The sequence below is a fragment of the Pteronotus mesoamericanus genome, unplaced genomic scaffold (genome assembly GCF_021234165.1).
Source record: "Pteronotus mesoamericanus isolate MK-2021 breed Mesoamerican mustached bat unplaced genomic scaffold, CSHL_Meso_final contig_73, whole genome shotgun sequence".
Lineage (NCBI taxonomy): Eukaryota > Metazoa > Chordata > Mammalia > Chiroptera > Mormoopidae > Pteronotus > Pteronotus mesoamericanus.
The window spans coordinates 13,373,868-13,387,430 of record NW_026555245.1 but is presented as its reverse complement, the minus strand read 5'-3'; the positions used below and the strand labels follow the sequence as shown (position 1 = coordinate 13,387,430).

Here is a 13,563-nt window from a genome sequence, read left to right as displayed (position 1 = left end):
AATTCTTTCTTATAGTTGTGATAGTCTTTATGGGCAAAATTATCATGCTCCTTTGGTCCATGGTTCATATAGACCAAATTTTTGTATAATTGAACCACAGTAAAGGATGAGTAGTTGTATCATTAAGAGTTTCTCTTTGTAAGAACTTGTTTAATACCCATTTTAGGGGATCGCTGAGTCCTAGGAACCAAAAAAGTTAATAATGGGGATTTATGCATAGCTTTATAAAATTTGGTGAACAGAATTAAATTTGCCTTATGTAAGATTGAACAGGATCTGCCAAGTTTTTCCTTTAGATTGAAATTATATCATGCTGATTTTATGTTATGCTGATTTTTAGCTCCTGCTGATTATGCTTATATAATGCTCTTAATAAAAGTGGAAAAATGTATTGACAATTATTTTCTAGTCTCATACTTCTAATCATTCAAAACATGGAGTCCACTGGGGGAAATAGAAAATGTTTAGTGGTGACAGTTTGAGCCAGGTATTTAGAAAAGACAGTTACTAAAGTTACCGAAAATCTTTTTTTTTTTTAATTTAAGGAGGGGTTTTTACCCATCATAAAAGTAGTACCTGCTCTGGATTTTTTTTTTTTACTTAATTTAGTCAAATAATATAATCATAACAGTGCCAATCAAGAGAGAAGGACCATACATTTCCTCCTTGTCCGATTTCTTTCTCTCTCTCTCTCTCTGTTTCTCTTTCTCTCTCTACCCCCTCTCTCATATCATTCTCTTGCCTTTGGCATTATAAGACAATTCATCTTTTTGAAACTGTCTTGCCTTGGCTTCAGTGGCTTCAATAATATCATGCTATCGTGCTATGCGTTCTCCTTTTATTTCTCTGAATGCCCTCTGTTTTCTTAGGTAAAACATATTCTTTTTTTTTCTCCTAACAATTTGCATTTCCCTAAATTCAATATTTAGTCCTGAGCATCTGTCATGTAATTCATCCATTCTAACTTATTAAACTAGCCTGTATGCTGCTGATTTTCAAGTTAATATTCCCAGTTTGGACCTCATTTTTCAAGCAGATCATTTTTCATTTCGTTTAGAAATATTGTTGTGAAATGTATCACCATGCCAGAATGAGTAACCATGTAGAATGATACATGTTCTTTGGATAAGGAGCGATGTAAATTGCATCCTTCTTTATACTAGGAAATGCTATCATTACTGGCATATACACAAGCTCATATACAATCATATCTTGAGAACGTGAGTTGATATTTTCTTTGATGTTTTATTAAGATTTAATTTTTTAAATGCACCAGATAATCTTCTTTAATCTAATAAAAGATCAGAAGAATCTAGCTACATTTTTTGCAAAATTCTGGAGGAAAGGAATGGTAATTTCTAAACACCATTAACCTAGTTTATCCTTTGTGTCTCCTTATAGATGAACATGGTCATGTCCCTTCTGGGGATGTTCTGTCCAACATTGTTTGACTTGTTTGCTGAATTGGAAGACTACCATCCCCTCATTGCTCTGAAATGGCTACTGCTTCGCATTTTTGCTCTTCTTTTAGGCAACTTGTATGTATTTATTCTTGCCTTGATGGATGAGATTAACAACAAGGTAAATCTTGTGTCTGGATTGTCCTTGCCCTTAGCACATTGTTACAATCCCAGTCTCAAGATTGCCAGAAATGACTTTGAAATTTATGTTATATTCATTTTCATCTACATCCCTTTGGTTTCTAGATTGAAGAGGAAAAGCTAGTAAGGGTCAATATTACCATCTGGGAAGCCAACATGATCAAGGCCTACAATGCATCCCTCACTGGAAACAGCACTGGGGCACCCTTTTTTGTGCACCCTGCAGATGTACCTCGAGGGCCCTGCTGGGAAACAATGGTGGGACAGGTAATATCACAAACAGAAATGTGCAACAATTAATGGATTGAAAGAAGATCAGAGTCAATATTTCTTCCATAAGTGTGGCCTAGTTTTTTATTGCTTACTCATAAAAAATAGCTAAAATTTATCAAATGCTTACCATGTGCAAGCAGTGAATTTCATATATAGTATCTCATGCACCATGCACTCTGCACATCCAACCATCGAGGTAAGTTTTACTTTTACACCTCACTTAAACCCCAGTGTATAAAAGAAAAATTATTTTCAGATGAAGTGAGATGTTTACTATCTATTTGTATTCTTAAAAAGCACCTAGATTTAGATACAGAGAATATTTAAATAGAATTTTATTTAGTGTCACCTGTTTGCCATAAAAAAGTAAGTTCTTTGAAAGTACACACTAATTTCAGTAATGTTAATTTTTGTCAAATAATTGTCTCTCAAGCATTAAAGGAAATACAATTTTAGGTTAGTTGTTTTCATGATGATTATATATATGGCCCCAGCCTGAAACTAGTGATATTTTCCCAGACAAAATAAATAATATTTCGGATGGCTTTCTGCCCAGTTAGGGAAACCAAACCTAAGAAAAACAAACAAACAAAAAAAAAGGATCTGCATTGGGTATCTAATTTCTATATAGATCCAATTCCAATATATATTTTGAAAAGCCTTTAATTTTATCCTATTAGAATTGACATTTCTAATGTACATTTTAAAAAATGACTTTGGACTTTGGTTCATCATTGATGAAGAGATATTTCAAAATATGTCATAGTGCTCTGGTAAATGACAGTTTAGTTTCTACAATAATGTGGTCTTTGTAAAATTATTTGAATAATTTTTACTGTGTATTTATTTTTTGTAATATAAAAGGAAAGTTGAAAGTTATCATTAGTCATAAAACTAAAATAATTTAAACAAATATAGATATTATCAGGTGCCTTCAGCTTAAATCAGATGCTCATCAGACTTAAGCCAATCAACTGCGATTTCAATTGTGGAAAAAATATGGAAATGTATATAACACTAGAACATAACATTGACGATTGAGTCAATAAGTATGGTACAATAGGGATTTTATTTTATTTTATTCTTTTCAGCTTCCAGGGACCTGACAGACGCCTTTCTTTTTATTTACATTATTAAATTCTTAATTTTCAGATGTGCACATTTGATACATATTTATAGGAACATGTTATGTATGAAATAATAAATGAAAAAAAGTGAAATGAAAGCTGCTTGCACTTAATAGACAGGTGCTTGAGATCCACACTGTGTTAGACAGATTAATGGCCCCTTGAACATGTCCATATTCTAATCCCTGGAACCTGTTCATGGGTTACCTTACATATTATAAAGAAGTTTGCTGATGTAATTAAGTTAAAGGTCTTGAGATAGGAAAATCATCTTGGGTTATGTGGGTGAGCCGAATGAAATTACAAGGGAGACAAAAGAACCAGAGTCAGAAAGACTAGATTTGACAGTGGAACTAGAGGTTGGAGAGATGTGCCTGAAGGTGGAGGAAGGAGACATTGACCAAGGAGCGCAGGAGGCCTCTAGAAGCTGGAAAAGACCAGGACTCAGATTCTTCCCTGTTGCCTGCACTTTGGTTTTAGACTTCTGGCCTTCCAGAAATGGAAGAAAATAAATGTGTTGCTTTAAGCCACTAAGATTGTGGTAATTTGTTACAATAGCAATAGGAAATGAATACACAGAAAGACATGGGTTTCTGTGTATCAAGGTTCTTCAAAGTCTGATGATGGTGGTTAACACCCATCTGTTTCATCAGATTTAGGCTGCTCCCCAAATCTTCAGCTGAAGTTGAGAGAAATGAAAAAAGAAAGCAAAAATAGTTTTCACAAACTCAAAGAGTGTGAGATGTTATGTACACCCCAGAATACTGACTGCTGTGAGAGCTGAGAAACCTACCCTTTACCAGGAAACACTTATTAAACAGCATTAGTAAGAGTGGAGCTGCTCACTTCTGGGGAGAAGGCAGTGATTAATTAGACACGAATCAGAGATGCAGTCTCGGAGATTACTTATGTCTCTGAGAATGCAGCGGTACCTTTGATATCCCTATATGTACTAAGTTAAAATAAAGGAAAAGTTACTTATTTAATTTTTCTTTTGAGCCCTTAAACCAAGCTCATTGTCTTGTCCTTTATAAAAATATCCTGTTTTCAGTTCTCTTCCTTGCTTCATCATCTTTCCTTACTGCCATTAATAGTTGGGCTTCCCCTTTTTATTTTTCTGAAGGAGCCTTCCACATTCCTGAGAAAGTCTGCAGGTGCCACCAGGAAGCGAGGGGTTGTGGTTCTGAATGGAATGTTGATGAGGTGGAGTCCACAGGGACAAAGAGAACGCAGAGGACATAGAAACCCTGAGTGCTGGCAAGTTCTGGCCTTTAAGACAGCAACGTCTACATCCATGTTCCATGAAACATTTCTTTTAGCTACTTAAAGAAAAAGTACTCTGAGGAGAATTAGTAAAGGCAGCTGTTTTAAATGTAATTTTGAGGATGCACTCCGAAGGACTCGTTCATTGTCCTATAGAGAACATTCCAGGTGTTCTCTCTTTCCTCCCTGTATGTCCTCTGCTTTTTTTCTCTTTTTTTCCCCTGAAGGATACTGAGAGACTCAAAGCTTCCTTTGAATTTGAATATAAGATAATTTGGTGGTTCTTTTATCAGTCCAAGGAATCTCAAGGTAAAATCAGTCTCATCTCCAATGGCATGTGATAGGTAGGCCACAGAACCATTCTTGGGCAACAGCTATTTGAAGTTATGGATTGAGGTCTGCATTTTAGGCCAGGAGAGAAAGCAGCCAACAGGTGAAGATAACAACAATTTATTGAATACCTCTTGTGTGTGAAGCACTACTTTTTTGAATATTAAATCACCCTCTGAGATAAGTTAGATATTTTATCGATGAGGAGGGTGTGACTTAGAAAGGTAAAGTAATTTGCTCAACACCTCAAAATAAGTCAATGACTGGAGCCCTGCAGAGTAGAATTAGTTTGTGTCCTTGTCCATAGTGCTGAACGGTCCCCCAGAAACATGATTAGCATCAACACATCCTCTCCAAACTCCTGCCATGGATTTCTACAGTTTGAGGCCCTTTGTGATGTCCCTTGCCTAATACCATCCCTTTACCTGCTAATGATCCTTTAAGGTTTACCAATCAAAGCTGCCCAGACATTTTAACAACGTTGTGAGTGTGAAGCTGTTAGCTGTGGAGCTCAGGGCTCAGCAGGAAGCCTGTGAAGAGGCCATGCTTCCATCCTCCCCAGGCTGCTGGATCCAGGACTGGACAATTGCCCAGAAATGTGCTGGGCCGCCATTTTTGAGATTCCCTTTCTTATAAAGCAGTGTACTCCTTCTATGGCATATGAATAAATATTTTTACCTTTTAATATAATGTTTGAATCCTCTTATGCTATTTAATTCCAAGTTGGGAAACTGCTTAGGAAAAAAAAAGAGTTTCAACCATTGGACTGTAGATTCTTAGGAGGATGTCAAAAACATTCTGAACTTTTCTCTTGCCTAAGGAACTCTTCCCAACCTGGCAATGGAAACCTAAAAATATCCCAAATAGTCTACCTCAAATTGGTGCTGGTTAGTAGAATATGAATTCAAATTGCCTGGAGTATGGAAAAGAGAATAAAAATAGGGAAGAAAAAAGTTATGGCCAGAAATAACTGCAGAAATTTACTATCATTCAGTCACTCATTCTATGTATATTGAGTGCATGCTAAGTGCGAGGTATTTTGCTGGATACTAAAGGTACAGTGGGGAACAACGGTGGACCAGGTCTCTGCCCTTGTGAAAAGTACAATCTCTTGGGGGAAATAAAGCCACTATTTAAATAATTATGCAAAAGTTGCAAATTTATAATGGCAACAAAGCACTCTAAGAATGAAATGCACGGAATCCCAGAACTTCTTACAGGGAAGCCCTGCCTTGTCAGCAAAATGAGAGATACTTCCCTAAATTAGTGATGACGCAGTGATGCCTATTTGTTGGCACAGACTGAGTCATGAGATGAGGTAAGAAGAATTGATTCAAGACCACATGCAAAGGTCGTGTAGTCTGAAGAAGTATGGAATTTTAGGTATGAAAGAAAGCTGGAGTGGAGAATAGATAGAGGGAAGAGCAATACAAGAAAAATAGGGAGAACTAGACGGGAGCCAGTTTATACAGAAGCTTTTTGGGTTATGAAGTAGTCTTATACTGTCCTGGCCCATCTTTTTACTCCAGCTGGTGCTGCAGCAAACAACCTTTTAGCTCCAGCCATTGCTGCAGCAAACAACTGCATACAGCTGTTACCTGACAGCATCTCAACTGAACTGCACTCATATTCTTACCTTTATCCCAGAGATTCTCTGCATCACTAAGTGGAGTAATAATACTGCACAGGGCCATACTAAACTAATGGGAATGGGAGCTGGTGGATTGTCTCTTGAGTGGACAGTTCTGAAGCTTATGCTATATGGCTACAGAGTGGGTCCCCAGAAAGAGGCGCTTGTCCCAGTAGTAACAGTGTTAACACACTCTTGAGTAGTCTTTCTTTCCTCTTATGTTTCATTTTTTTTCAGTCCTTACTCCTGTTTTTTTGACAGCACCTCCCAAAATATACTACCTGCTTATCTGTCCTTGTCGTAGGCACTATTTGTGGTAGAAACTAATGCCAAGGTAATTTCTTTATATTTTTAAGTTTTCCATGTGATATTTTTGACTTTTATTGTATTTATATTACAGTTAAATTCTATTTATGGCAGTGATATGCATCTGTTTATAGTATAAGCAGTTATTTTAAAAATAAAGTATATTAAAATATTAGGTAAACAATATTTTCAGATGGTACTTGGATATGGCAAGAATTGCGAAAGTGGCCCACAACCACCAGGGGTTTCGAAACCACTGCTCAGAAGTGTGAGGCTGGAAATTAACCTAATGATTGCTAGTCAAGTGGCCGTTTGCCCTATCAGAAATTTTTTTCTTACTAGTTATTTTAGAGGTAGCTATTAATAAAAAACAACTTTTTACATTATAGAAGAACACTAGTATTTCTGGCAACATTATGTCTTATTAGATATTTAGTGTTTTCATTTTTAGGGCATAAATTATTAGGACTGAAAAGAAAAAGAAGAGCAGAAGTAAATGATAAAGATAAAAATATATAATTATATATATACTCTTATATTTATTGCTAGTGTTATATGAGTTTCATGAAGAAGTAGTGAACTGACTCTCTAACCCTTAACACACATAAATTCAAATTCACATGACTGAGTTAACCAGTTTCTAATTTTCCATACCTTTTCTATGCATACATATATACTTTATATACATATATATATTCATACACATACATAGGATTTTTGTTAACAAATGAGTTCACACCATGCACCTTGTTTTGTAAATTTTTTAAAAACCTGCTTCTTATTAGAGCATAGCATTTTTAGCACTTTAAACAACTTTATTGAGATACAATTCATATACCATAAACTTCACAAACTTAAAGTACATAATTCAATGAATTCTAGCATATATTCACATTGTTGTGCATTCATAACCACAATAACAGTTTCTTTTAAGAGCTCACAGTATTCTGTTATATACACACCCAGCTTTAATTAATCTCTTACTGAGCATACTTGACTTGTTTCTAATTTTGAACTGGAAGAAGTAATACTTTCATAATTATACATGTAGATTTGTGCATTCTGTTAATATTATCATAGGATGCATTTATAAAAGTGAATTTCCTTGATCAAATTTGACACACTATAAAGTGTGATGGATCTTCGCAAATTTCCCCCAAACATTGTGCGAGTCTAACTTCCTCATCAGTTTATGACAGTGCCTATTTCACCACACTGTTTTAAAATATTTATCACTCTGTGAGGCAACAACTCATTGTTTTAATTTATATTATTATAGGGTCTAAGCATTTTTTGAATGTTTTAATTGTGTAGTTTCTTCTGAGGATTTCTCATTTGCAACATTTGCCATTTTTTCCCTAATTGGATCACCCATCCATTGTCATACTGACTTGTAAAAGTGTTTAATGTGTTAGAAAAACTAATGTACTATTGTCTAGGCTGCAAGTACTTTTTCCAAGTTTGTCTTCTAACTTTATAAATATTGCTGTTTGCCAGGTTACATCTCAAACTTCGGTGTGGCCAACATTTCTCTACTTTGGGTTCTTATGTCATGGCTATTAAAGTTTCTCAGTAAGACGACTTCTGATGCAGTGATTTTAGAACAGAATATAATTATTTTTAGACAAATAAAATAATGAAACATCCCTAATTTGCTAGATGTGTTGCATTAGTTTCTTTACCATTATTTGCCATTTCCATGCTCTTACTATTTAGAAACACGTCAGATTTGAGGTCAACACTAGGGCCATTTAAAGAGAGAAACGTAATTTTTAATGCAGATAATATCTCAACAGGAATTTGTGCGGCTGACCGTTTCTGATGTTTTGACAACCTATGTCACAATCCTTGTTGGGGACTTCCTTCGAGCATGTTTTGTAAGATTTTGCAATTACTGCTGGTGCTGGGATTTAGAATATGGATATGTAAGTATGATAACCATTTTTCTCTTATCAGATTATTTTTTGTGGCTTATTGTTTATACATATTATGCAAGGAAAAAAATCTCAGAATTTAGAGGGTGGGATCTCCCTTTTAGATGTCAATACGGCCGTCCCCCCTTCTCCTCAGAGAATACATTCCAAGGCCCCTGTTGGATGCCTGAAACCACGGATAATACATAACCCTATATGTACTCTTATTTTTCCTCTACATACATACCTTTTTACTTAATGGAAACAGTTTACAGCTGCTTTTTGGCACATCTGAATCGCGAGCATTACTACTCTTGTGTTTTGGGACCATTATTAAGTAAAAATGTTATTTGAACACGAGCACTGCAGTACCGCAAGCGATGTGATAACCAAGATAGCTGCTAAAGGACTAAAGAGCAGGGAGTCTCTGCAGCACACTGGGCAGCATGATGGTTCATGCCCTGAGCAGGACGGAGCCGGGTGGTGCAAAGTTTCATCGCACCACTTAGACAGCGGGCCATTTAAAACACATGAATTGTTCATATCTGGAACTTTTCTTCGTATTTTTGAACTACAGTTGACCCTAGATAACTGAAACTGTGGAAAGCAAAACTGTGGATAAGGGGGGCTACTGTAAATGAAAACCAATGAGAATGGTTTGGATTCAGAGCGGGTCAGCCTTGAGTAGCACGGCTTACGGTAGTCTCATAAATTAGCACAGGATGGCTAAAACAAGTGGTGGTGAGCTCAGTCAACCTTAGACCCAGAGTTACCTCCTTCCCCATGAAGTTTGCTGGCATTTCTAGAAACAGGGCAGGATGGGTACTGTCAACTGTGTATTCTATTAATTCCTTTGAATGCTACTAAATAAAATCTAGACACTTACCCTGGCTAGTTGCTGTGCAATACATTGGGAGATAGAAGGATTTAAAAAATATGATGTTTACTTCATAAAGCTCACAGTCTAATAAAAACTCAGCAGAGACACCAGCAGGGCTTTTGAGGAAGTTCTGAGGAAGGCTCAGGGTGCTGACAGGGCTCTGGCAAGAGGTGCAGTGGAATTCCAGCAAGTAGACTGCCTTTCCCATGACAACAGCATAGGTTTCTCTGAGCCCCACTGCTGTTGACGTTATCACCAGTGCACCCTTTACGCTCAACCCCAGGTCACCCCACAAAGTCTGAAGGTGGCAGTGGAGCACATATCAGTACTCAGTGGTCTAACACACTGCCAGGTGCCCACTGCTCCCCTTTTGCAAGTGAATCAGTCATCTTGAGAAATACGACCTGGTTTGGGGGAGGGTGGTCATACTCATTTGCTTAAAATCCTCCAGTTGCTTACTTACAAAGAATTCCAAATCCCTCCAATACCTCCAATATTGGGCCTCCAATACCCTATGTGATCTGCTTCTTTTCTTTCCCTCTGAGCTCATCTCTTAACTACTTTTGCTCTTTCTTTATAAAGTCCACAGCATTGGGATCCTTTCTTATGCTCAAACACGAGGTGGTCTCTGCATTGTTGCTAGCTCTTCCTCCCTCCAAGGGTACAGATTCCCAGAATTTGGCATGGCTCGCTCCTTCTTGTCATTAAGGACTCAGGCAATATACCACGTTCTTAGGACTCTTCTATGACTGTCCATTCTAACGTAGCCTACCAGACACTCTTAACACACTGTTTTATCTTCTTCATATGGTGTATAACTCATTGCTATTTCCTTTTTTAAAAAAGTGCTTGTTAGCTGACTCCCTCTGTTAGAATGAAAGCTCTATGAAACAGAAGTCTTACCTCTGTGCTTAGAACTATGCTTCTCACATGGCAAGCAATAGGTGTTGACTGGCTAGTTCAGTGTTGAACTTCCGCATTCTAGCACCATCAGGGCACCACCATCCATTGACAGAACTCTGCTTGCTTCCAGGTATGTGCCCATGGAGTGAGCTCTGGCTTAGTCTTCTTGAACCAATGATGTTTTTCTTTTCTCACTAGTGGAGGCTTATCCTTGACTGCTGATCTCCTTCCTGTCTGATGCCCTAAGTCTCAGGACAAGTCCAACATTCAGAAAACTCCAGGCTAGATCCTCTGCCTAGCTATCTGACTTTGAGATCATACCTTTTCTGAGGTCATCTCTATCATTCTCAGTGTAAATGGCTCTTGGATGAGCCAAGAGCAGTTAGATAATGCTCTTTGGTAGAAACAGTGAGGTAATGCTATAGATCCAAGAGGCTGTTACGTTGCTTCCCCATTCCCTGCTATGAGGTATTCAGTTGGCGTGGTTTCATTTCTGTTTTGCTTGTCTGATTCAGCTTTTCCGAAGCAGACATAAAAATGGCCATTTTTTTTGTTAGAATATCACTTGGCTTACGCTTACCCTATTATCCCTTGCCACTTTCTCCTTAAGTGCTAGAACATTTTGCTTCAAATATGAAGTCAGTACAACATGAGCTGGGTGCATAAAAGCTGTAATTAAATGGCTAATTTATTATTCATTGAGTGCTGACAGTGCTCAGGAGTTAGTACAAGGTACAGCAAAAAAGACGAGTTCCTGCTTTAGGTCATAGAGAAAGAATTTTCTTCCATGCTACCTTTCCAAAGCTCTTCAGAGAGGAGTTCAGCTTTACAAGTTTTAAAACTCCAAGGTTGGATGATGAATCTTTGATATGGATTGGATAATCACTGGCCCACCAAGTGAACAGCCTATGCAATTGAGTGCCTGCTAGGTGAGAAACATTATGAGCAAACCTCTGTGTTGGTGTTAAGGGGTTACAGAGATGAGAAAGTACATGTAAGCCTGAGGAGAGGTTGCACACTTGGGCCTGCAACCTAGATTCAACTTACAGATATTTCTTCCTTTGGTCCATGGAGTGGTTTCTTTGTTTGTTTTTAATAAGCTAATATTTTAAAACTGATAAGTTTCCATTTAAAAATATGGATTTATTGCTTTCCTTAATATATTAGAAGGCCTGGAAATATTAGACCCATATTCCCACTTGGGAGAAATTGGCTGGAGCTGGAAAACCACTACCCTCTTCAGTTTTATTCATTCAGCAGTTTCTCACACTCTTTACTACACTTTAATCTTGCAAGCTCCTGCTGTCAATGCAGAGCAAAAAAATGTGAATGCCACAGGAGAAACCAACTGCTATGAGACTTTGGGAAGGGAAGGGGAGAGGTCAACAGAATTGCAGATATAATGGAAGAAGAGTCCCTTGAGCCAACCCTTGAAAGATGATCGGAAAATTCAGAAGACTGAGATGGAAGAAAAGCATTGTCAGTGGAGGGACAGGTTTAAGACAGGGCCCAGCAGCTGGAAAATTTGGGCAGTGCAGGCAGAGAACAGAACATTTAGAAAATTCAGTATGAGTCAAATATGAAGAGAAAAATCGCAGGTAATCCCACTACTCACAAAATTACTTATTTGCATTATTTGAATCACGTAGTAGTAGCATTTATTTGTATGTAGATAAACAAGTACTGTAGATTCATTATAGATTTTTATAAACATATATTTAAAATGTACCTATTATAAATGTATATTTTATATGTATATATTCTTAAATATATAAAAATACCTTTTTATAAAAAATATATAGTTAATGACCAGTTGCCTGACTTTGCCACCTAACAGTGACCAATTCCCTATGCTGTCAATACTTCTTTTATGACATAATTTTTAAATGGTTGTGTGATATTCTATACATGAATATACTATAATTATACACATAGCTGGTTAGTTTTGGATCTAAGACTCAAACCCATGTCTGATCAAATTCAAAGCCATCAAATAGATTTCCATCATGTTGATTTTCACTGGAATACTTAACCCTAGACATTTAAAGAGCTCTGCCACATTATACTAATTCATGAGCCAATCTATGGCTTTTGTAACTTAAGGTGCTCCCAGGCTTAGCCAGGTCACTTGCAGTAGAATGGAGTTAGCCAAAGAGGTTGGCATATCGAATGAGAAGATAAACTGATGTTCTCTAGCTAGGAAGGAGATATTATTTAGCAGTCCAGGAAGATGGCATGATAAAGAATCAGTAAGAAGCCATGGGTATCCCATGAAGGGATGAGAACAGGGAAAAGGGATAGCACACACTGGATTTGAAGTTCCACTTGAATATTGGACAGAATCTGTCTACAGGCAACTAAGATTGAAGTGCAAAGCCTGAAGGTGTTGAAATCACCCTAGTAGATGAAGCTAGGATTTATCCAACATCCGTGGTTCTCAAATGTGAGCATACACAAGAACCCCCTGAAGGAAAGTGAAAACATAAGATCTCTGATTCAGGAGACCTAGGTTGTGCCTGAGAATTTACCCTCAAGTTGCCAGGAAAAGCTGCTGCTTCCAGTCTGGGGACCACACTTGAGAACCACTGCCTTAGAGCCACAGGCACGCCAGCCCACAGGCTAGAGTGGTTCCAACTGCAGGAAATGAGATTTGTTTGAGGAAAGTCAGGCAGGTCATTGCAATAACAAAATTCTCTCTGAGATCCTGAACTGCATTTCACAATATTCATAGGTTAATGATCTTCCTCAAATAGCCAAACTTGCAGAGAGAGAATGGGTTTTCCCAGGCTCTTTAGTCCAACAATACCATATGTCTTCCCTCTGGGTAGATGACTGACTCTAGCCCACTGCAAACAAAGGTCTAACTAGAAAACAAGATGATTTCCAATCCCTTGACTATTGTGGACCTCAGCCCAAAACCAAATGGGCTCCTCGATTGCTGACCCTTAAAAATCTTATTAGTAAGTTTATACATTTTATCCCATTTGAATCATTTTATTGCCTCAGATTTCAAGAAAACCTTATTTTCCTAAGCATCAGTTACCTTTAAGCTTTTTAGATTTTAGAAGCAATTAAACAAATACATTGTAAGTTGATTTACACAGTTATTAAAATATTGTTTTAAATTTTTAAACTATAATATAATCACATGTTTAAAAAAACTCCACCTCGAAAAGAATCAGTATTGAATTTTATCCTGTGTGTGTTGCGGGGGTAGGGGGGAGGTTGACTTCTTACATTTATTTTATTTTTATAGTGAGAGTTTCTGAGGTTCATGTCTGTAGTGTTAAATTCCATTTCTAAGATGTTTACAGAAAAGCAATTCTTTAACACCTGG

The 13,563-nt window shown here is 37.2% G+C and overlaps 1 protein-coding gene across 1 annotated transcript in view; it reads left to right on the top strand.

Annotated features, from left to right (window-relative positions):
* Positions 1-13,563, top strand: part of TMC1 (transmembrane channel like 1) — a 100,869-nt gene that overhangs the window by 62,518 nt on the left and 24,788 nt on the right. Inside the window, exons 11-13 of the mRNA XM_054583307.1 lie at positions 1,402-1,581; positions 1,707-1,868; positions 8,327-8,455. Of these exons, the coding sequence (XP_054439282.1) occupies positions 1,402-1,581; positions 1,707-1,868; positions 8,327-8,455 (471 nt within the window). The remainder of the gene's footprint in view (positions 1-1,401; positions 1,582-1,706; positions 1,869-8,326; positions 8,456-13,563) is intronic.